At 34.9% G+C, this 26,567-nt stretch overlaps 1 protein-coding gene across 1 annotated transcript; it reads right to left on the bottom strand.

Annotated features, from left to right (window-relative positions):
- Positions 1-468: 468 nt before the first annotated feature.
- On the bottom strand, positions 469-26,567 carry XKR9 (XK related 9). Its single transcript, XM_047073751.1, has 3 exons — positions 26,276-26,567; positions 8,658-8,878; positions 469-1,097 (listed from the first exon to the last, which is right to left on the bottom strand). Exons 1-3 carry the CDS (start codon positions 26,545-26,547, stop codon positions 469-471), a joined length of 1,122 nt encoding a protein of 373 aa, XP_046929707.1. The 5' UTR covers positions 26,548-26,567.

The following is a 26,567-nucleotide window of genomic DNA, read 5'->3' as shown; positions in this document are numbered from 1 at the left end:
TGAATCAACAAAATAGAGGAAGGAAAAATGAGCATTCTGTTCCTCTCCTCCCTTTGCAGTTCTCCACAAGAAGCATTAGTTTTGGTTCAGAAACAGTGAGGGGAAAATTGGAGGGAAGCTCAATTCCAGGCTTCTGATTTGGGGGAACCAGAACATTTCTTCCAATTCAGGTCAAGTTGGCAACTCTACCAGGCAATAGGGAAACGTATCTGAGTACTCAAGATCTTTAAAGCCCAATGAGAAATTAATTTAAATAATAAAATATTACAATACTGTCTCATATTCATAGTTAATATACCAAAACTGATCTCAAAATAAAGGAAAGAAAGAGAGAGGGAGGGAAGAAAGAGGGTACGAAGGAAGGGGGGGCAGGAAGGGGGCAAAAATAAGAAACAACACATACATATGACATTTTCTTTACTAACCAATGAAACAAAAAATAAAAAAACATATCTCATAAATGAATAGCTATTCCATTAGAAAATACTTCATTCTACAATCTCTTTCAGCTGCTATTCCATCAATTTCATCAGGTTTTGTTTCTTCATTTCTGTTTGGATGCAAAGTCCCATAATAAACAATAAGAAAAATAATTCCAAGGACCAGACTAAGAGCTATAGTGATACTGATAGGTATAAAATAGTCTGAATTAAAAATAGAGACTGGGCAAACCCAAAACACAATTAATATCCCCACTGTGACCAGTACCCTTCCAATATAATAACAGAACATTGGATATTTGGTGTTCTGTCCCTTAATATTAAAAAATGTAAAGGTAAGTATGAATCCAACAACAACTCTGTATAAGAATTCCATACTTATAGAAGCACAAAACTGAGTTTGCTTTTTAAATGCCCACAATATCCCTAAAAACCAAAGAAATAACAACAGAAATAATGCAATCTTAACATTTATGAAAAAAAGAAGTACAACACTCAGCATCCAAGATAATAATGTAAACAATTTGTAAAAGAGGTATGTGAGTTTAGGACAGAATCCATTAAGGAGATTTTTATCAGGCAAGGATTTTCTTAAAGCTATTTGATAATCAACAGTCGACCAAGAAATAGCACAGCAAGAAACCATGATGGCAGCATCTACAAAACAAAAAATAAAAACATATATTGTTATAGGAATAATAATAGCAATATCAAATTACTATATGCCATACATGCTTTATCTGTATATACGCATGCCCACAAACATGTCAGGTACCTTATATATTCATTTCATCTAATCTTTGAAGTAGATATTAATATTCCCATATTACATATGAAAGAATTGATGCTTAGAGAATATACATATTACTTGACTCAAGTCACACAGCTAGCAAGTTGCAGAGATCTGAAGCTAAATCTGCCTGAGGGTTCCAAAGTTGGTTTACGTAAATGCTATATTAGACTGCTTTATAAAATTTTAAATAAATTCACTGCACAAATCTTATTGAGCAACTTATATAATGAAAACTGCACACTCTAGAAGTTCTCTAAGAGACTACAGTTACAGTCTTAGTCTTTCCAGTCTTTTTGGCTTTGACCTTGGACATATACCTAATTCTCCAAGAGACAGCAAGATGGGCGATGGGGGTAGGAAGGGAAAGAGGAAAAGAGGGATGTTAAACAGAAAATTTAATGTAAGTATAAGGTATCAACAAGCTTAATTTCCAGTTCTATAAGACGAGTCAAATGAGCAAATATATTCTAAAACTTACAAATTTCTATAGGTTTGACATCTTTGTCCCATTTTTCCCCCAACAAGTAACAGAAGAGTAAGTTCATTACTACTGTAAAAAGGTATGCCATTAGCCCCATTGCCAAAGCTGGGAACTTTAACAGAACTGAAAGCAAAGACATTAGAGAATTAGGATTTAAAGCAGACTACAGAATGCTATTCCTTCCCATTTAGCCTCATTGGAGGTCTATATATTATGATAAAAAGGCAGACTTAAAATAAACTGACCTATTAAAGAGGATTATGATGATTATAAATGCCTTCATCTACCCTCCTGGTTTTAGCATATTCCACTCTGGACCACACAATTAGCTGGACTTTTTTTTTCTTCTTTAATTCAAACATATTTTAATTAAAGCAACTCTTTCCCCTAAATTTTGTTTTTTTCTAATTAGTTTTATCTTCTACCAAATACATATACATAACAATTGAACAAATAAACAAAAACAAATTAATACACATATATAACTTAAGTCAGTAAGTACTATAAAACTTATAAGAAAAATACCCTGTTCTACCTGCCTCCTCACTTCGAAGTCGCAACCCCCAGAAGAAATCACTATCAATTTCTAGTTTTTCTTCTGGCACTTATTGCCATATTTGCAAATAAAACACACCTATTCTATTTCATAATTTATCTGCTTTAGACAGTGCTTACTGATTTCCTATTTGGAAAGAGGAAAACTTAGCACATATACACATATATGCACATGCTCCTTGCATTTTCCTCTCCCTCCATCTGCCCAACAGAGTAACATCACAGTTTTTGGTAAAAGTCTATATTCGGTGTTTATCTTACTATAACTACATAAGTAGAGCTTTTTTTTTTTTTTACTGCTCAGCCAAGTATTACATTCATTATATTTTCTTTCCTTTAAAACTGCCCATTACTCCTTTACTTGTTTAGTTTTTTATAACTGTATTAATATTTCTTAGGAAAATCTTCAAATTAATTAATAAAACTCCCCTATATATATATCTATCAGTTCTTATTTTTTTAAGAATATAATCCTCCTGGTCTAAGGTGGTTGTTCCCAAGGTTTGCTTCCTGCCTTCCAAGAACTTCCCTTCACTTCTCTTCGGTGTTGACTTCTGTTTCCTGTTCTCATGTTTCTTTCTCGCTTTATTCCCATGTTTTTACCAAGCATTCTCCAGATATTCCTGAGAGAAGCTTCATCTAAGCAAAAATTTTTAAGACCATGTATGCCTCAAAATGTCTTTACTCTACCTTCCAATTTGATACACAGTTTTGCTAGAAATAGAATTGAGTGTTTAAAAATGTTTTCCACTAAAATTCTAAAGTCATTGCTCTATAAACTCTAATTTCAAGTACTAGGGTTAAGAATTTCAATGCCATTCAGTTTCTCTATCCTTAAGTAATCTTTTTTTTTTCTCTCAAATCTTACAGAAAGTTCTCTTTATTCTTGCTTCTCTGAATGTGATAATGATGGGTTTGGTATGCCCATTTTTATTCATGCTTTCAATCTAATAACCCACATCCTTCAGTGATATGCTATTTTATTCTTTGGTGGTTTCACTACAAATCACAATATGCATATCAAATATATCAAAGTTATAAGTTAATGCTCTACCTCAGAGGTGGATTTACAACAATGGTAATGAAGCTTAAATTTCAGGGACTCACACTTGCCCAGGTTCCTTCCAAGCCTAGCAAAGCCCTAGCAATGTGTTCACTTTGTCATATATTTTTATAAGATTCAGGAAAATAAAACATTTTAATTGAAGTTGATTAAAATTCCTGTCTCTACCCTTACTTACTCTCTCTTACATTTTCCCTTGCTGTATTGAAGTAGTTGTGGGTCATTTTGGAGATCTGGCTAAAGGGAAATTGAGTTGAGAATACATTAAGTGTAGGTCTGAGGGACATGTTTATAAGATCTGTTTCAATAATTAAGATTAGTAAGTGACAGAGCTAGAATTCTGTTTGCCTGATTTTAACACTTCACTAGATTGCCATCAACAGGCCTTTGACTATGTAACAGGAAGGCACGATGATCTTGCCTCATCCAGTAGACGTTATTAGTTTGACACTACTTCCCATTTCTTACTAATCTATATGCTCTAACATATTTTTCTTGTAATTTAGCTAATGTAACATTGTATTATACTCTATCCAAACTGAATTCCTTGTCTTTGCCAAACGATGTCTTTGCCTATGTATTTCTCTCAGTCTGAAATGCCCTTGCCCAATTACACATACACAGATCCTTATTAATTTCTTTTTGATTTGACATTATTGACACCGGTGAAGAAAACCTAAGACTCTCAATATTTACTGAGACATCAACAATAAACTAATGTTGTCAATTCACACAATATTTAAAATTAGTTACTTCATCTAAAAAAATTTTATATACTCTGATATTATAGCACATTATTGACAAAATTGCCAGGGTTTTTCCCAAATTTAACAAAATCAAAAAACTATGCATATTATTAATAATCTGTGACATTGAATGAAGCTTTTCTAAGTTAAAATAAAAAACAAATTTCAATCAACTATGCTAAAAATCGGATTGAAATTTTCTATTCTCTCCATAAATATTATAAAATGATTATCAAATCAAGTCAGTCAGAGAGTACATGCCAAAAAATTTAGAAGAGTATCAAAATAATAAAAACATATTACTTTTTTCTCTCTTGTGAAATTTATAGTATTTGTCACCTTTCTTATATCTGTAATTTACTACAATTTATTTTATTTTTTAAAAGTGTTTACTTTCGGGGCTCCTGGGTGGCTCAGTCGGTTGAGCGGCCGACTTTGGCTCAGTTCATGATCTCGCGGTCCATGAGTTCGAGCCCCGCGTCGGGCTCTGTGCTGACAGCTCAGAGCCTGGAGCCTGTTTCGGATTCTGTGTCTCCCTCTCTCTCTGACCCTCCCCCGTTCATGCTCTGTCTCTCTCTGTCTCAAAAATAAATAAACGTTAAAAAAAATTTTTTTTTAATGTCTACTTTCATACCTTTTATGGACTGAACTGCGGTCCTCCAAAATTCATATGGTGAAGCCCTAACCCTCAGTGTGACTCTGTTTTGAGACAGTGCCTTAAAGAGGTAATGAAGATTAAATGAGGTCACATGGGCATGGCTCAAATCTGATAGGACTAGTGTCCCTATAAGAAGAAGAAGAGACACCAGAGAACTTTCTCCACACACAGAGGAAAGGCCATGTGAGGACACAGCAAGAAGGTGGCCATCTGCAACCCAAAGAGAGAGCCCTTACCAGAAACCAACCCAAATGGCACCTTGATCTTAGACTTCCTGTCTCCAGAACTATAAAAAAATATATATTTCTGATGGTTAAGCTGTGAAATTCTATTATGGAAGCCTACACAGACTAACACAATACCTAATTTGTTTACATATTACATTCTTTTTCTTAAATAGGGTCTTTCTAAATGTTTTAGCTTTACACTTCAAAAAACCCAGATCTACCTTTGCTTTACCTTTTTTCTGGACTACACAAGGAACTTAAAACACTTTAGCTCATTATCTTTTACAGGACTTACACATTTTTGCTGTTTTATACTTTCATTCTATCTTTTTCTTAACCACATAGTATTATTTTCCTTTTATACAATCTTCATGTAGATTTACCGACATATTTACTATTTTCTTTCCTCTTTATTCCTTCTTGCATTTCAGAACACCTCCATTCTGTATGAAGTACATTCTTTGGAATTTCCTTTAGTGGGGATATGCTAAGGTATGAATTTCTTTCTACTTAGTTACTTGTGAGATAAAGGGCTTCCTGAATCTGTAGGTAAGTGACTCTCATCAGTTCTGAAATTTTTTCAGCCATTAACTTCTCAAATATTGCCTCTGTTCCATTCTTTCTCTTTCCTTCCCAGACTCTGTTCAGATGTATATTAGACCTTCTCATCTCTTCTTCCATGTCTCTTAATATCTCTTACATATTTCCCATCTCTTTGTCTCTGTAAACTATAATCTGGATAATTTCTTCTGATCTAGCTTTGACTCACTAATTGTCGATACAGTTGTGTCTTATCTGCTAAGTTTTCATTTTCAATTCTTAAAATTTTTAATTCTCAAAAATTCTGCTCTTTTGTCAAATACACAATTCATTTTTTTTTATTTTTTTAATGTTTATTTATTTTTGAGAGAGACAGAGACAGAACATGAACAGGGGAGGGACAGAGAGAGAGAGAGGGACACAGAATCCGAAGCAGGCTCCAGGATCTGAGCTGTCATCACAGAGCCTGACATGGGGCTCAAACCCACAGACTGGGAGATCATGACCTGAGCCGAAGTCAGACACTTAACTGACTGAGCTACCCAGGCACCCCTACACAATTCATTTTTTATAGCTTCCTATTCCATATTTTCAAGTTCATCATTTACCTCTTTCAACATAATAGGATGTATGTCATACATACTTGGCAACCATTAATTTCCAATATCTAAAGCCTTACTACATACATTTTTTTCTATTTCTGCTGATTCTTACTCATTTTGCCTTATTCCTTCTGGTGCTATAAATTATTGTAAAACATTCATTCTCCTTAGAAAACTGTGAAAATTATTTGAGGCCTAAGGGAAAGTGAATTCCTCCAGGGAGGATTTATACTTGTTTGTGCTAGACAGGGTCACTATCAGTCTGGGACCACTTTAACCTATATTCATAGGTTATAGGCTTTTATTGGTTTGTTTCTGGGGAGTTTTTTGTCTTGTTTTGTTTTTTGGACTAACCAAAGGTGAGAATTTTGGTTGCACAATTGTTACAGTGTGATGTTTACCTTCTCTACTCAGAGCCAGGCAATATTCCTTGCTGTCTCTTCAAAGTAGAGAGGGAGGTAAGTAACGTCACACTTTTATCTTGAGGAGGGTACCTTTTGGAGTACCAGTTTTACAGATTAGAATTTTCTACCAGATGTCCTTCCCTTGTGAGGACTCTGAGTTTTGTCTTCAGTCTTCCACACACTGGAAGCTATTGAAACTGAATCTATTATTTATAGGTTTGGTTAAAACCTCCAGGTATGCCTTCAAAGTCTTACTTAACCCTGCTGTGTTCCCACTTTCACATATTTTGGCTTGTGGTATCAGACTGTTTTATGGCTTTAGGAAGGCTTTTGAAAATATTTATCCAATTGTTTTACATATTTTCAGAGAGAGGATTAATTCAAGTAATTTAGCCTTTCAGTGGTAGGGTTTATTTAAATAATCTGAGTTTTCCATCTGCTTTCCATCTTCTAAACATTTGTTGATATTTCTAATCTGCTATTCTACTCTGCATTCTCTTTGTCCTTGTGGGTTTATATTGTTTTTACTCCTTTACTCTCCTTTTTAGTATAATTTCAGGAAAGTGCAGAGATAAAGAATATGTTCAGTCTTCTGAAGTACTTCTATGTATAACCTGATTATTTTTTACATTTTGAATTATTCTTCCTGATTGTCAAAACAATATGTGATTTCTGCAGAAAATTTTTAAATTCAGAAAAGTATAAAGAAGATGAAATAAAATCACTCATAATCCTACTACCCAGAAGCAGCCACAGTTAACATTTTTGCATATTTTCTTCCAGACATTTTTATATAATGATTTCTTTGTATCCTTAAAAGTATGCTGGTAGAAAATTTCATAAACTGCTTTTTGCCTAAATTTTATTTTAGAATTACTTTCTTGTCATCAAAAGTTATCTGTAAGTACTATTTCTAGTGGCTATATCATTTTTTATACTAACAGTCTACAATAATTTATTTACTAATTCCACTGTTAGCCAATTAGGTTTCTCATTTTTTGCTATTTTTTACTAACACCTCAACTTCTTACTTCATGAAGAAACTAAAGGATGAGGATAGAGCCGTAACATAGAGCTAGCTGTCATGGGAACCCATTGCTAGTCTGGATGCTGTGTGCTACTCAAAATCATCAGAAGATCCACCATAATATAGGCTGTAAGTTCTAAAGGTTGATCTTCCAGCTTCAGGAACTATATGATATAGAACTTTTAAGCCCAAACCCACAAAGTCTTTGTATCACAAGGAATAAAATGTCTCATAAGTAGGTTCTCTTCAATCTCTTACTATCAAAGTAAAGGTAAAAACATTAAAAAGGGCTGCAGTCTAGAGGTTTATGGGAAACCAGAAACAGGAAGCCTGGGAGAATGAACTGATCTCATGGGTGACTCTACCACAGAGAGAACTCCAGGGAAGATGATAATCTGTTCCTCTGAGATGAATCCATGTCTGCACAGAACAATAGTCATTATTGAAAACTGGGTCTATTATTTGGCAAGTAGGTTTTTTTAATATCTAAATTAAATACCTAAAAAGTTTTTTTTTTAATGGAAATACCAAATTCTGGAAATTCCCAGAAGTTACCCTATGAATAAACTTCACACATGCAAAATGATGACTACGTAAGATTACTCATTGTAATTTTACAATAGTAAAATATTAGAAACAACCTAAATTAATGTAAATATGGGACTTGTTAAATAACTCATTGTACATCCATAATTTGTAATCCTATACAGATAATAAAAATTAATGAGGGAGCTCTTGCTGTACAGATATGGATAGATTTCCAACACATACTGTTAAGTTCAAAAAGCAAAGACAGTTTTTATGTTTACCATTTCTGTAAAAGAAACAATAGGAAAAAAGGATATAGGCTTTTTAAAAATTTTTCTGAAAGAATCATCAAAAAATTGACAATAATAGTTTCGTTTCTGGGCAGATGAAGAGAAGGAATGGGAATAAGGGAGAGAGAGACTATGTCTTCATATACTTTTTGATATTTCCACAATGTACTTCTTTTCAAAAAAAAAAAGAATAATTCTAAAAAGAAAAAATGTAAGAAAAATTCTAAAACCTGCCAAAGAGCCGTGTAGTTGACACAAGATCTCAGTGTATTCATTTAACATAGGGTGTGAGGAAAGACTTACACTGAGTGAAATTTGCTTGACCATGTTCCAGAAGGGTGTAGAGCTGCAAAACAAGCTGTGGGCAGCCTTCGAGGTAGGTCTCAAACAGCCTGAGCATGCTCAAATCAGTCATTCTATCTATAACTTCTTTATGCTGATCAATTTGTTCTTCCATGAAGTTATCAGTTTTGCTGCTGTATTTGAAAGCCACATGATAACCTTTTTTCAAGGCAAACCAATACCTGTAAACACAAACATTTATCTCCAGTAATATATTCTTTTTTTTTTAATTTTTTTTTAATGTTTATTTTTGAGACAGAGAGAGACAGAGCATGAATGGGGGAGGGGCAGAGAAAGAGGGAGAGACAGAATCGGAAGCAGGCTCCAGGCTCTGAGCCATCAGCCCAGAGCCTGACGCGGGGCTCGAACTCACGAACCGTGAGATCGTGACCCGAGCCGAAGTTGGACGCTCAACCGACTGAGCCACCCAGGCGCCCCTCCAGTAATATATTCTTTATAAATGTATGTTAATATACATAATAATTTTGGAAAAGGTAACATGTTTAAATATAGAATTTTCATACAAACTTTGTCTACTACAAAATTTCTTTCAATTCTGAATATTTCATAGTGGCTATATTGAGATTCAGACTCCATAAACTTTAATTGCATGTTTGATTTGTAGTTGTATGCTAGCACACATGCTAAGCATACATGATCTCAATTCATCTTCACAGTAATTATAGGAAATGAGTAGGTATTATTCCATTTTCACAGATGAGAAATCTATGGCTGAGAATGTTAGAGTGATTCACTGAAAGTTATGCAGAGCATAAGAGGCAGACATAGACTCCAAACGTAGATCTTAAGATTCCTAGTCTTAACCACTACTTTCTGAAAGACAAATCGCAATTTTCAATTCATGCGATTTATCTTAAATATAAGACAGATACATGGTTTTATGATAATGTCAAGGTTGAAGATAAGACTGAACCTAGCAAACAATTACTCAATATCTGCAAAGTGCTACGCTCTTTGACCACTACCATCCTAGAAAATATGTAATTTCTCAAAGACTTTTAAAACATTCTTGCTCAAGCTCTTCTTTTTAAAGAATTTTAAAATGAACATGATTTTTCACCATGCAAGTAAAACTAATAACAAAACATATCGAGACACTTATTTAGAAGAAATCTGGAGCTAGCAACAAGGCAACCAGGATTCTAGCCCAAAGCTTATCAAAACTCTTTATCTAGTCCTCAGTTTCCTCATATATAAAATAAGGGCAGTGATATATACCTTCTTTCAACCTGCCTCTTCTGTCAATTTTTCCCATTTCAGTAAATGGTACCAACATTTACCATGCTGCTCAGACCAAAAACATGGAAATAATTTCTAACTCCTTTCTTTTTCTCACAACCTAAAAAAATTCCTCACCAGGTTCTCTTGGTTCTTGGTTCTAACTTCAAATATATCCAAATCTAAACACATCATCACTTCCACCGCTTCAATCCTAATTTAAGCAGCCAACATCTCCAGCCTATATTACTTCAATAGTTTCATAACTGGGCTCTCTGATTCTATTGCTCCCAATGCATTCTACTCCATAGATAGCATCTAGGTTGAACCTGTTAAACATAGTTCTGATGTCACTCTGCTCAAAATGTTCCAATGATTTCCATCAAACTTAGAAAAAAAACAAAGTCTTACCACTTTTTACATAGCCCTTCATAATCTGCCTCACATGCATTACTCCCGCTACCTTTCCATCATATTTTTCTCACACTTTTGGTATTCTCTTCTTGCTATTTTTTCCAATTTAAAGGCTTTATCTTTGCTACCCGCCTCTGCCTGGAACTCTTCTGGGTAAAATGTGGCAGACGCTGCTCCAGGAAGTTCTACACACGTGTGGCACCATCTCCTGTCAACGCCCATGGGAGGTCATGCCCGATCTCTACTTCTACAGAGATCTTGAGGAAACTGGAAAAAAGAAGCAGGCTACTGCTGAAAAGGATGTGACCAAAGAGAAATTTTAGGGTGAATGTACTGCTCCAGCTCCTGAGTTCACTGCCACTCAACCTGAAGTCACAAAATGGTCTCAAAATCTCAGGTGCCCTCAGTGAGGTCAGAGAGGTCTTTTCCTGCTTTCTCCTCTAGGGTTTTGATGGTTTCCTGTCTCACATTCAAGTCCTTTATCCATTTTGAGTTAATTTTTGTGAATGGTGTAAGAAAGTGGTCTAGTTTCATTCTTCTGCATGTTGCTGTCCAGTTCTCCCAGCACCATTTGTTAAAGAGACTGTCTTTTTTCCATTGGATGTTCTTTCCTGCTTTGTCAAAGATTAGTTGGCCATACTTTTGTGGGTCTAGTTCTGGGGTTTCTATTCTATTCCATTGATCTATGTAGACACTCTTTTTTAATAAATTTTTTTAGTGTCTATTTTTTAGAGAGAGAGAGAGAGAGACATAGCACAAACGGGGGAGGGGCAGAGAGAGAGGGTGACACAGAATCTGAAGCAGGCTCCAGGCTCTGAGCTGTCAGCACAGAGCCCGACACAAGGCTCAAACTCACAAGCCATGAGATCATGACCTGAGCCGAAGTCAGACGCTTAACTGACTGAGCCACACAGCCATCCCACAATAGACACTCTTTAAACATAAATATACAAATAGTTTGAAAGAAAATTAGAAAAAAGTAGTTGGTAGGGTTATATTAATATCTCAGACAAAAGAGACCTCAGATCAAGGATTATTACCAGGGAAAAAGAGGGTCATGTCAAAACGATGTAAGAATAAATTCTTCATGAAGACATCTGTGTGTACCTAATATTGGAGCTTTAAATCCCTGAAGCAAAAATTATCAAAAATAAAGGGAGAAAAAGACAAATTCATAATCTTAGTTGAGGATTTTAACATGCATCTCTCAGTAACTGAAAGAAAAATGCAAAAAGAAAAAATCAATAAGCATACTGAAGATTTTAATAACACTATCAGCCTAAATGCCCTAATTTACATGCATAGAACACTGCACCCAACAATAGCAAATTATAAATTCGTTTCAAATGCACATGGACTATTCACCAAGTTAGACTATATGCTGAGCCTTAGAAGAAGTCTCAATAAATTTCAGAAGGTTGAGTCATACAAAGTATGATTAAATGAGAGATCATCAACAATAAAATATCTAGGAAAATCCCCAAATATTTAGAGTTTGAGGTAAAAGATCCAGATCCTAAAGTTTCATAAATATTGCAACCTAGGAAATTTGAACATTACTAAAGGACATGTCTCTAAAGAGTTTCAGATAGAAAATAAATAAGAAAGAGGGTTCAACTATTTAATGCCCATTTGAGAAACTCTATAAAGAAGGGTGTAGGGATCTGTGGGAAGGAAGAGACTCATCACCCACTGTATTCTGTTTTATACAATTTGAACTTTTTTTTACAATGTATTCAAAAGGAGCAAAAATAAATTCCATATTTTAAATAATTCAAATGTCTTTCATGTATCTATCAAAGGGAAAGTCTCCTTTGACAAAGAAAAAGGTTTTATCACAAATCATACATAAAATGGAAATGCGAAAGGGTCATCTAATTTATATTCTGAAAAGTGAAACATTTTTTTCCACAGACCCCTGAGCAGTAACAGCATACTTACTAACAACAGGCACTTATATCTAATAAATAATTCATGTTGATATTCCTTGTCTTTCATCTACCAACACAAACTCAATTTAGCTATCCTATAAGGAAATGAATCCATAATTCAGTATGTCTCAATTTTTTCTCTACTTAGTCTGGACAAACCCCGGGATAATTTGCCCATTTTTACTGTTTTAATTTTTGCTTATTTCTATTTGTCTCAGTATTCTGCCACTTCTTACACTAACTAAAACACAAAGAAAAAGAAAGACAAAAAGAAGGAAGAGTTTTTGTTTATCTAGCTGGCAGGCATTTTTCACTAAGAGCCAATCTAATTCAACTTTTTCTTTTCTTCTTTTGTTTAATTCTTTGAGCAGGCAAAATACATAATTCAAAAATCAAAAAATACAAAAAGTTATTCACTGAAAAAACTTCTTCCCACTCCTCTGGCCCAACTACCCAGTTTTTACCCTCCCCTATGACCACAAGAATTCACTGTTACTGGTTTCAGGCATACCTTTCTGGAGTTTGTTAATGTATATGCAAGCAAAAACAAGCATATAAGCCTTTCACCACCTTCTTTTACACAGATTGTATCATATCATACTTACTGCCTGCACCTTGTCTTTTCACTTAAAAATATATCTTAGAGGCACCTGGGTGGCTCAGTAGGTTGAGCATCCAACTTTGGTTCAGGTCATGAACTCATAGGTCATGGGTTTGAGCCTCGCGTCGGGCTCTGTGATAACGGCTTGAAGCCTGGAGCCTGTTTCAGATTCTGTGTCTCCCTCTCTTTCTGCCCCTCCCCTGCTCTCTCTCTCTCTCTCTCTCTCTCTAACTCTTTCTCTCAAAAATAAGTAAACATCAAAAAAATAAGAAAAAAATATATATATATACATATACACATACACACATGTATATCTTAGATAGTCTTCAACAAATGGTGCTGGGAAAACTGGACAGCAACATGCAAAAGAATGAAACTGGACCACTTTGATACACCACACACAAAAATAAATTCAAAATGGATGAAAGACCTAAATGTGAGACCAGAAACCATCAAAATTCTAGGTGGTAACCTCTTTGACATTAGCCATAGCAACTTCTTTCTAGATATGTCTCCATAGGCAAGGGAAACAAAAGCAAAAATAAACTATTGAGACCTCATTAAAAAAAAAAAAAGCTTCTGCACAGTGAAGAAACCAATCAACAAAACTAAAAGGCAACCTACAGAATGGGAGAAGATATTTGCAAATGACATATCTGATAAAGGGTCAGTAACCAAAACATATAAAGAACTTATCAAAATCAACATGCCAAAAAACAAATAATCCAGTTAAAAAATGGGCAGAAGACATGAAAAAACATTTTTTCCAAAGAAAATGTACAGATGGCTAACAGACATATGAAAAGATGCTCCACATCACTCATCATCAGGAAAATACAAATCAAAACCACAATGAGATACCACCTCACACCTGTCAGAATGGCTCACATTAACAACTCAGGCAACAACAGATGTTGGTGAGGCTGAAGAGAAGAGGATCTCTTTTGCACTGCTGGTGGGAAGGCAAACTGGTGCGGCCACTCTGGAAAACAGTATGGAGGTTCCTCAAAAAGTTAAAAATGGAACTACCCTATGATCCATTAGTTGCACTACTAGGTATTTACCCAAATGATACAAAATACTGATTTGAAGGGATACATGCACCCCAATGTTTATAGCAGCATTATTAACAACAGCCAAACAATGAAAAGAGCCCAAAGGTCCACTGACTGATGAATGGATAAAAAAAAAATGTGGTGTGTGTCTGGGGTGCGACACACACAGACACACACACACACAATGGGATATTACAAAGCCACAAAAACAATGAAAACTTGCCATTTGCAATGACATGGATGGAGAGGATTACACTTACCTAGAGAGTATTATGCTAAGTGAAATGAGTTAGAGAAAGACAAATATCATATGATTTCACTCATATAGAATTTAAAAAACAAAACAAATAAACATATGAGGGGAAAAAAAGAGACGCAAACCAAGAAACAAACTATTAACTATAGGGAACAAACTGATGGTTACTGGAGGCAAGGTGGGAGGGGGGGCATGGGTTAAATAGGTGATGGGTATTAAGGAGGGCACTTGTAATGAGCGCCAAGTGATGTAGGTAAGTGATTAGTCACTAAATTCTACACCTGAAACTAGTATTACACTGTATGTTAACTAGACGGAATTTAAATAAAAACTCAGAAAAAATACATCTTGGAGATCTTTTCATTTCAGTACATAAAGTACTTAACATTCTTTGTAATAGCTATGAAGTACCCCATTGCCTTGGATATACCATAAAGTCTCCCAACAGACATTTATTGAAACTGTTTCTATCATTCGCCTTTTACAAAAAAAAAAAAAAAAAAAAATCTATGACTGAAAATTGTGTTCATATGTGTCATTTTACATGTATGTAGGTATGATAAATTCCCAGAAGAGGAACGTCTGGCCAAAAGGTATATATATACATTTGAAATATAATCAAATTGTCTTCACAGGGATTGTACCAATCCATTCTCCTATCAACGAAATATGAGTACCTGTTTTCCCATGCCTTTCCAAGAGAGTATATTATCACTTGGATTTTTGCCAGTCTGGTAAGTGACAAACATCTCAGTGAACTTTTAGTTGGCATTTTTAAATTATGAACAAGGCACAGCACCTTTCACATAATTTAAGAGCCACCTGCATTTCCTTTTTTTATGAAGTATCTTATTCTTTTCGCATTTTTCTATTGGAAATTCCCGTTTTATACAGGCAACATAATGGCAATAAATTCATATCTTTCAGTACTCACTCTAAATGTCAATGGACTAAATGCCCCAATCAAAAGACACAGGATAACAGAATGTATAAGAAAACAAGATCCATCTATGTGCTGTTTATAGGAGACCCATTTTAAACCTAAACAAACCTGCAGATTGAATGTAAGGGGATGGAGAACCATCTATCATGCTAATGGTTGCCAAAAGAAAGCTGGAGTAGCAACACTTATATCAGACAACCTCGATTTTTAAATAAATATTGTAACAAGAGATGAAAAAGGGCATTATATCATAATTAAGGGGTCTATCAACAGGATCTAACAACTGTAAACATTTATGCTCCAAACATGAAAGCTCCCAAATATATAAATCAATTAATCACAAACATACAGAAACTCATTAATAATACTATAATAGTAGGGAAATTCAACACCCTACTCACAGTAATGGACAGATCATCTAAACAGAAAATCAACAAGGAAACAATGGCTTTGAATGACTGGACTGGATGGATTTAACAGACATATACAGAACATTTCATCCTAAGCAGAATACATAGTCTTCTCCAGTGCACATGGAACATTCTCCAGAACAGACCATATACTAGGACACAAATCAGCCCTCAAAAGTACAAAAAGATCAAGATCATACTGTGCATATTTTCAGACCACAATGCTATGAAACTCAAAATCAACCACAAGAAAAAATCTGGAAAGATAACAAATACTTGGAGACTAAAGAACATCCTACTAAAGAATGAATGGGCTAAGACGTTAAAGAGGAAATTAAAAGTACATGGAAGCCAATGAATATGATAACACCACAGCCCAAAACCTCTGGGACACAGCAAAGGCAGTCATAAGAGGAAAGTGTATAGCAATCCAGGCCCTCCTAAAGAAGGAAGAATGATCTCACACACACAACCTAACCTTACACCTTAAAGAGCTGGAAAAAGAACAGCAAATAAACCCCAAAACCAACAGAAGACAGGAAATACTAAAGATTAGAGCAGAAATTGATGCTAGTGAAACCAAAAAAGCAGTAGAACCGATTAATGAAACCAGGAGCTGGTTCTTTGAAAGACCTAACAAAATTGATAAACCCCTAGCCAGTTTGATCAAAAAAAAAAGGGGAATGACCCGAATAAATAAAATAAAAAATGAAAGAGGAGAGATCACAACCAACACTGCAGAAACACAATAAGAGAATATTAAGAGCAATTATATGCCAATAAATTGAGCAATCTGGAAGAAATGGACAAATTCCTAGAAACATATATATTACCAAAACTGAAACAGGAAGAAATAGAGAATTTGAACAGACCAATAACCAGTAAAGAAACTGAATTAGTAATCAAAATCTCCCAAAAAACAAGAGTCCAGGGCTGGATGGCTTTCCACGGGAATTCTACCAAACATTTAAACAAGAGTTAACTCCTATTCTTTTGAAGCTCTTCCAAAAAATAATGGAAGGAATATAATAATGGAAGGATAATAATGGAAGGAAAACTTCCAAACTCATTCTACGAGGCCAGCATTGACTTAGTCCCAAAACCAAAGACCCCACTGAAAAGGAGAACTACAGACCAATTTCCCTGATGAACATGGATGCAAAAATTTCCAACAAGATACTAGCCAACCAGATCCTACAATGTATTAAAAGAATTATTCACCATGATCAAGTGGGATTTACAGCTGGGATGCAGGGCTGATTCAATACCCATAAAACAATCAATATGATACATCACATCAATAAAATAAAGGACATGTACCACATGATCCTCTCAATAGATGCAGAGAAAGCACTTGACAAAATACAGCATCCTTTCCTAATAAAAACCCTCAAGAAAGTAGGGATAAAATTATCATACCTCAAGATCATGAAAGTCATATATGAAAAACCCACCGCTAATATCATCTTCAATGGGGAAAAACTGAGAGCCTTCCCCTTGAGGTCAGGAACATAACAGGGATGTCAACTCTTGCCACTGTTATTCAACATAGTATTGGAAGTCCTAGCCTCAGCAATCAGACAACACAAAGGAATAAAAGTCATCAAAAACGACAAGGAGGAAGTCAAACTTTCACTCTTTGCAGACGACATGAAACTCTATGTGGAAAACCCAAAAGATTCCACCAAAAAAACTGCTAGAACTGATGCATGAATTCAGCAAAGTTGCAGGATATAAAATCAATGCACAGAAATTGATTGCATTTCTATACACCAATAATGAAGCAGCAGAAAGGGAAATCAAGGAATTGATCCCATTTACAATTGCACCAAAAACCATAAAATACCGAGGAATAAACCTAACCAAAAAGAAGAAAAACCTATAAATTGAAAACTATAGAAAGCTTATGAAAGAAACTGAAGAGGACACAAAAAAAATGGAAAAAGATTCCATGCTCCTGGATAGGAAGAACAAACATCATTAAAATGTCAAAACTACCCAAAGCAATCTACATATTCAATGCAATCCCTATCAAAATAACACCAGCATTCTTCACATTCTTCACAGAGCTAGAACAATCCTGAAATTTGTATGGAAACACAAAAGACCTTGAATAGCCAAAGCAATCCTGAAAAAGAAAATCAAAGCTGGAGGCATCATAATTCCATACATCAAGCTTATCACAAAGCTGTAATCATCAAGACAGTATAGTACTGGCACAAAAACGGACACTCAGATCAATGGAACAGAACAGAGAACCCAGAAACGGGCCCACAAACGTATGGCCAACTAATCTTTGACAAAGCAGGAAAAGAATATCCAATGGAATAAAGACAGTCTCTTCACCAAGTGGTGCTGGGAAAACTGGACAGCGACATGCAGAAAAATGAACCTGGACCACTTTCTTACACCATACACAAAAATAAACTCAAAATGGATGAAAGACCTCAATGTAAGACAGGAAGCCATCAAAATCCTAGAGGAGAAAGCAGGCAAAAACCTCTTTGACCTCAGCCACAGCAACTTCTTACTCAACACGCCTCCAGAGGCAAGGGAAACAAAAGCAAAAATGAACTACTGGGACCTCATCAAAATAAAAAGCTTCTGCACAGTGAAGGAAACAAGCAGCAAAACTAAAAGGAAACTGACAGAATGGGAAAGGATACTGGCAAACAACATATCAGATAAAGGGTTAGTATCCAAAATCTATAAAGAACTTCTCAAACTCCACACTAAAAAAAAAAAAAAAAAAAAAAAAAAAATGATCCAGTGAAGAAATGGGCAAAAGACATGAATAGACACTTCTCCAAAGAAGACATCCAGATGGCCAACCAACACATGAAAAATACTCAACATCATTCATCATCAGGGAAATACAAATTAAAACTACAATGAGATACCACCTCACACCTGTCGGAATGGCTAGCATTAACAACTCAGGCAACAACAGATGTTGGCGAGGATGTGGAAAATGAAGATCTCTTTTGCACTGCTGGTAGGAATGCAAACTGATCTAGCCACTCTAGAAAACAATATGGAAGTCCCTCAAAAAACTAAAAATAGAACTACCCTACAACCCAGCAATTGCACTACTAGGTATTTATCTAAGGGATACAGGCGTGCTGTTTCAAAGAGGCACATGCATCCCAATGTTTATAACAGTGCTATCGACAATAGCCAAAGTAAGGAAAGAGCCCAAATGTCCACTGACGAATGAATGGATAAAGAAGATGTGGCATATATATATATATATATATATATATATATATACACATATATATACATATATATATATACACACATACATACATACATACATACATACAGTGGAGTATTACTCAGCAATCAAAAAGAATGAAATCTTGCCATTTGCAACTATGTGCAATTAGTCAGAGAAAGACAAATACCATATGACTTCGTTCACATGAGGACTTTAAGAGACAAAATAGATGAACATAAGGGAAGGGAAGGAAAAATAATATAAAACCAGGGAGGGGGACAAAACATAAGAGACTCTTAAATATAGAGAACAAACAGAGGGTTGCTGGAGGGGTTATGGGCTAAATGGGTAAGGGGCATCAAGGAATGTACTCCTGAAATCATTGTTGCACTATATGCTAACTAACTTGGATGTAATTTTAAAAAATGAAAAAAATGAATAAAAAAAAAGAAAATTCCCATTTTCTTATTCTATTTCTATTATATTTTTATTTTACTTTTTACTTCACAAGCTCTTTAAATATTAGAAGACTAGGACGCCTGGGTGGCTCAGTTGGTTGAGTGACCGACTTCGGCTCAGGTCATGATCTCACAGTGTGTGAGTTCGAGCCCTGCATTACATGATGATTAACACAGAAAATACCAAGAAACCAAACAAACAAAAAATAGACTATGTGAGTTCAGCAAGTTCTCAGGAGATTAAGTTAAAAAAAAGATCAGTTGTATTTCTACTCAGTGGAAACAAATAATTGAAAAATGACATTTTAAAGACAATGCCAATTATAATAGCTGGAAAACTGATTCAAATTTATGTAGAAATACAAAGGCCCTAAAATAGACAAAACAATTTTGAAAAAAAACATAATGAATATATGACTTCAAGACCCAACTGTATCTTGTCTAGAAGAAACCCAGTTTTGACATAAAGACACATACAGATTGAAAGTAAAGATATGTCAAGAGAATGAGAAGACATGCTAAAGATTGGGAGAAAATAATTGTGAAATACATATGATACACAACTGTTATTCAAAATATATAAAGAACTCTTAAAGCTCAACAATAAAAAAATGACCTGATGAAAAAAATGGGCAAAAACCTGAATAGATACCTCACCTGAGAAGATACATAGATAGCAAGCAAGCATATGAAAACATGCTCCATATCATATGTTATTAGGTAAATGCAAGTTAAAATGAGGTACCACTACCCACCTATTAGAACGGCCAAAATCCAGAATACTGACATCAAATACTGGCAAGAATGTGGAGCAATACAAACTTTCAATCACTGCTGGTGGGAACAGAAAATGGTACAGCCACTTTGGGAAATAGTCTGGCATTTTCTTACCAAATTAAACATACTTAGAGCACCTGGGTGGCTCAGTCAGCTGAGCATCTGACTCTTGATCTCAGCTAAGGTCATGATCTCACAGTTTTTGAGTTTAAGCCCCATGTCAGGCTCTGCACTGATGACATGGAACCTGCATAGGATTTTGTCTCTTCCTCTCTCTGCCCCTCCCCCACTCATTTTTTTCTCTCTCTCAAAATAAATAAACTTTAAACACACACACACACACACACACACACACACACACACACACACTCTGTTAAAAAAAAACAAAACTTACTCTTACCATATGATCCAGCAATACATACCAGTTCCTTGGTATGTATCAAATTAGTGAAGATTTATGTCCATACAAAGCCTATACATGAATACTCACAGTAACTTTATTCATAATTCCCAAAACTTGGAAACAACTAAGATATCCTTCCTTGGGTAAATGGATAAATAATCTGTGATACATTCAGACAAAGGAATATAATTTAGTGCTAAAAGAAATGAAGAGATACAAAAGAATGTTAAATGCCTATTGCTAAGGGAAGGAAGCCAATCTGAAAGGCTACATACTTCATGATTTTAACTGTATAATGTTCTGGGAAAGAACTGGAAGACAGTAAATAGATCAGTAGTTGCCAGGGGTTAGGGAGGCAGTAGGGATGACAGAGCCCAGAGGATTTTTAGGGCAGTGAAACTATTACATATGATACTATATGGTGGATACGTGTCATTATACATTTGTCAAAACCCACAGAATGTACAACACCAAGAATAAACTCCAGTGTAAACTATGGACTTTGGGTGATGATAATGTGTTAATATAAGTTCATCAATTGTAACAAATGTAACATTCTGGTAAGGAATGTTGCTAGTATAGAAAGCTGTTGATGGGGGATTAGGGGATATATGAGAACTTTACTTCCTACTCAATTTTTCTTTGAACCTAAAACTGCTCTAAAAAAATAAAGTCTACTCTAAAGGAGTGAAAAGCATACATGACATAAAGAAGTATTATAAAGCTACGGTAATCAAGACAACATGGTTTCTTTCGAAACAGCATGCTTCCCTATGTAAAAAATTCCTAAGGAGTCTACAAAAGAGTTACTGTAACTAGTAAATGTCTACAAAAAAAAGCTATTAGAACTAATAAGTGACCCTATCAAAGTCATAGGATAGAAGATCATTATAAAAAACAATAATGAAGGATAAAAATCATGATCATCTCAAGAGATGCAGAAAAACATCTGACAAAGCACAACATCCATTCATGATAAAAACTCTAACAAATTGGGCTTGGAGGGAACATACCTCAACATAATAAAAACCATGTATGACAAACCCAAAGCCAATATCATACTCATTGGTGAAAACCTGTGAGCTTTCGTCTAAGATTAGGAACAAGACAAGATGTCCACTCTCATTACTTTTATTCAACCTATTACTAGAAGTCCTAGCCACAGCAAAAAAGGAAATAAAAGGCATCCAGATTGGTAAGAAAAAAGTTAAACTGTCACTATTTGTAGATGACATGATACTATATATAAAAACCCTAAAGACTCCACCAAAAAACTATTCGAATTAATAAACGAATTCAGTAAAGTTATAGGATACAAAATCAACATACAGAAATGTGTTGTGTTTCTACACACAAACAACTAACTGGCAGAAAGAAAGATAAATCCCATTTACAAATGCATCAAAAAGAATAAAATACCTAGGGGGGGTGCCTGGGTGGCTCAGTCAGTTGAGCATCCGACTTCAGCTCAGGTCATGATCTCGCAGTTCGTGAGTTCAAGCCCCACGTTGGACTCTGTGCTGACAGCTCAGAGCCTGGAGCCTGCTTTGGATTCTGTGTCTCCCTCTCTCTGCCCCTTCCCTGCTCATGCTCTGTCTCTCTCTGTCTCTCAAAAATGAATAAACATTAAAAAAATTTTTAAAAGAATAAAATACCTAGGAATAAATTTAGCCAAGGAAGTGAATTTAACCTGTACACTAAAAACTGTAAGACACTGAAGAAAACACAACAAGTGAGAAAATATACCATGCTTGTGGATTGGAAAAACAAATATTGTCAAAATGTTCATATTACTCTAGTAATCTAAAGATCCAACACAAAATACCCTATCAAAATACCAACAGTACTTTTCACAAAACTAAAATGAATAATCCTAAAATTGTATGGAAACACAAAAGATCCTGAAAAACCAAAGCAATCTTAAGAAAGAACAAAGCTGGAGGTGTCATAATCCCAGATCTCAAACTATACTGCAAAACTATAGTAATCAAAATAGTATGGTACTGGGGCACCCGGGTGGCTCTGTCGGTTAAGCCTCTGAGTTCAGCTCAGGTCATGATCTCATAGTTCATGAGTTTAAGCCCCACATCAGGCTCTCTGCTGTCAGCACAGAGCCCGTTTTCAGATCCTCTGCCCCCCTCTCTCTCTGCCTTTATCCCACTCATGCTTTCTCTCTCAAAAATAAACATTTTTTAAAAATACAGTATGGTATTGGCACCAAAAAAAAAAAAGACACATAAATCGATGAATAGAATAATGTCCAGCAATAAACCCATGCTTGTATGTCAATTAATCCACAAAAACTAAGCAAGAATATACAATGGGAAAAAGACAGTCTCCTTAATAAATGGTGCTGTGAAAACTGTACAGCTACAAGCAAAAGAATGAAACCGGACCACTTTTTAACACAACAATAAACTCAAAATGGTTTAAAGACCCAAATGTAATACCTAAAACCATAAAACTTTTAAAGGAAAACACAAGCAGTAAACTCTTGACATCAGCCTTAGCCACATTTTTCTGGATCTGTCTCCACAGGCAAGGGAAACAAAAGCAAAAATAAAATACTGGGACTGCATCAAACTAAAAAGATTTTACAAAACAAAGGAAACCATCAACAAAAAAAAAGGTAACCTATCATATTTGCAAATGATATCTCTGACAAGGGGTTAATATTCAAAATATGTAAAGAACTCATACAACTCAACACCAAAAACCCACAATGATCTGATAAAAAAAATCAGCAGACAACCTGAAGAGATATTTTTTTCCAAAAAAGACATACAGACACATGAAAACATGCTCGACATCACCAATTATCAGGGAAATCAAATCAAAACCCACAATGAGATATCACCTCACACCAATCAGAATGGCTAGTATCAAAAAGACATAAAGTAAGTATTGGCAAGGAGGTAGAGAAAAGCAAACCCTCATGCATTATTGGTGGGAATATACATTGGTACATGCACTATGGAAAACAACATAGTTTCCTCAAAAAATTAAAAATAGAAATCCTATACAATCCAATAATTTCACTTCCACATTTACCCCCCCACACAAATACTAATTCAAAAAGATATGTGCACTCCTATGTGTACTTCAGCATAATTTACAATAACCAATATACAGAAGCAACCAAAGTATCTATCAATAGATGAATGGATAAGGATGATATAGTATATTCACAACAGAGTATTTTTTTAATGTTTATTTATTTTGAGAGAGAGTGCATGTGCACATGTGCAGAAGTGGGGAAGGGGCAGAAAGGGAGAGAGAGAATACCAAGCAGGCTCCATGCTTTCAGTGCAGAGCCCAACACAGGGCTCGATCTCACGAACCGTGAGTCATGACCTAAGGCAAAATCAGGAGTCTGGCAGTTAACCGACTGAACCACCCAGGCACTCCCACAATGGAGTATTACTCAGCCATAAAAGAATGAGCTCTTGCCATTTGCAACAACATGGATGGACCTTGAAGGCATTATGCTGAGTGAAATAAGTCAGAGAAAGATAAATATCATATGATTTCACTTATCTGTGGAATCTAAAAATCAAAACAAGACAAACAGAAACAGACTCATAAATACAGACTGGCAGTTACCAGAAGCAGGGAATGAGAGGATAAGCAAAATAGGTGAAGAGGAGTAAGAGGTACAAACCTCCAGTTATAAAATAAATGAAGATAAAAAGTACAGCATAGGATATGTAGTCAATAATATAATAACTTTGTGTGGTGACAGATGGTAACCACACTTATCCTGGTGAGCATTTTGTAACATATATAATAGTTGAATTACTGTGTTGTACATCTGAAACTAATATATAAACTATACTTCAGTTTTTTAAAATCCATTTAAAAAATAAAAACTATACTTTTATATATCAGCAATAAAAAATTGGAAATTAAAATTAAAAATAAATAGCACTTATAATAGCATCCAAAAAAATGAAATACTTAGGGATAACTATAACAAAACATATATAAGACCTATACATTAAGGACACCTGGTGGCTCAGACTGTTGAGTGTTAGACTCTTGATTTCTACTCAGGTCATGATCTCGTGGTTCATGAGATCAAGCCCTACATAGGGCTCTGCACCGACAGTGCAGAATCTGCTTGAGATTCTCTCCCTCCCTCTCCCTCTGCTCCCCCACCTCTTGCACATGCTCTTTCTCTCTCTTTCTCTCTCTCTCTCTCAAAATAAATAAATAAACTTAAAAAAAAGACCTATACGTGAAAAAACCACAAAACTTTGTTTAAGGAAATTTTCAAAAGTCTAAATAAATGGACAGAAAAACCTTGTTCATGGACTAGAAGACTAAATGACTCAAAACTCTTAAGATGCCTTTTATATATGTATATGCGCATCTTATCATATGTAAAATTATACCTTAATAAGCTGATTTGTTTAAAAACTGATCAGTATATTTATTGTTGACACAGACTTTCCTGGAACAGAGTCGTATACCAGTTATGCATTACCTAAGTAAGACCAAGGAACCTCAAGCTAAGAATTTAAATGGAGATCCCATCTGATAGACCTTTTAGGCATCTCCTAAGAATAAACTCAAAGCCTCTACAGAGGGCTTGGTGAAGGCCCCACAAATAATTTTTTCAAGAGCAATGACCAGAACATGATCATTGACACCAGGTACACAGGAAAACAAGGCAATATGAGTACTCGATAGCAGAAGCAGAACCAGTTGGAACAAACCTGAAAAGGCTTCAGACATTGCAATTATAAATGAAACAACTAAGGAAATTATAAAAAGTGACATAGCAGACTTGAAAAGAACCAAATAGAGTTTCCAAATATAAAAATTATAATAGTCAAAATTTGAAACTCTGTGGTTGGATGTAATAACTTTTTGCCCACAGCAAAAGAAAGTACTAGTGAAATTTTTTAAAGAGTTATGAAAAAATTCACAGAATGTACCACAGAGAGTCAGAAAATAAAAATTGAAAACATCTAACATGTAACACTCACGTTAGATAGTGTGAGGTCTAATTTATATTTTCTTGGAATCCCAGAAGGAAATGTGGCAAAACTTTAGAAAAGACTGGCATTTAATTTCTGAATAGCAACAATGGAAACCCAAGAAAATATAACATGCAGAGACAAAATAACTACTCACTAGATTTCTAGAGCCACTAAAATATCTCTCAAGATAGATGGTTATTAAAATAGCCCAAATTCAAAATCTAACTGTAACAAAACAATTAATCCTATCATCTTAATATTTGTCTTTAATTTTTCTCTTTACCTAGAATATATATATTGCTTTTAACATAATTAAATTCCTTAATATAATAATGAAAATGTCAGATGAAATTAGACATATGGAAAATCACAGAATTCTCAGGACTATTTGGATCCTAGTTTCTTTAACTATAAAATAAGGTTTTGAACAAGATGATTCTTAAGGTTGTTTTGAGTTCTGCACATGGCTACTGCATTATTGCAGTAAAAATTTCATTTAGTTAAATCAGTGGCATAAGTAACTTGAAAAATTAAGTGCTCTATCAGAGTTGCAAGTGATAATCTATATTTACATTATCAGGCTTGGAATATAAAATAGAAGATAAAAGATTCACAAGGCACAGAAAAGAGTCATTTCCCTCCTATATTAAGTGAATACATATCAGAAAAAATAACTTAATTAGGTAAATTAAAACATTCTATTAATGAACCTGGAAAATTCTAACAGTACAGCAATGACTCATATAAGCACTGATACTAAGGAGCAAGTAACCTTTGTGCTACATGCAAATAGGGGATCTTTGTACATTTCACTACCCAAGCACAGAAACATAGTTTTTATTTGGATGAAGGAAAAACAGTGTTAATGATCAAAAGTGTATGCTCACCTTGTAAAAACTCCTCCTTGCAAGCAATGAAGTAGAAGAAAACAATGCTGACTTTCTTGGCCTGCTTTTTTTAAATCAGCCTTGAACCAAGAATAACTAAAACACTGAACCACAAGTGTTCCAAAGAACATAAAGCTTACTGTTAAAATACCAAAAACATATTGTCCTTCATGGAAAAACCTGACAGACACCCAAATGTCCACAATTAAATCAGTTATATAGATTACAATGCCAAGAACTGACATCATAAAATTCAATTTAGTGTATTTCATTATGAATCACTATAGCTCTT

This window comes from Lynx rufus, unplaced genomic scaffold (assembly GCF_022079265.1).
Source record: "Lynx rufus isolate CCGP_SWC_20201006 ecotype Redwood Valley unplaced genomic scaffold, mLynRuf1.p SCAF_12, whole genome shotgun sequence".
In the NCBI taxonomy this organism is placed as follows: Eukaryota; Metazoa; Chordata; class Mammalia; order Carnivora; family Felidae; genus Lynx; species Lynx rufus.
This window is presented reverse-complemented; position numbering and strand designations above follow the sequence as displayed.

Bases quoted from the DNA above. Each gene is read 5' to 3' on its own strand.
- XKR9 (XM_047073751.1), bottom strand. From the start codon at position 26,547: ATGAAATACACTAAATTGAATTTTATGATGTCAGTTCTTGGCATTGTA. The intron at 8,879-26,275 runs GTGAGCATACAC...TTGTGTTTACAG, and splicing joins CAAGGAGGAGTTTTTACAAG to GTATTGGTTTGCCTTGAAAA. The intron at 1,098-8,657 runs GTAAGTCTTTCC...TTTGTTTTGTAG, and splicing joins TCAAGCAAATTTCACTCAGT to ATGCTGCCATCATGGTTTCT.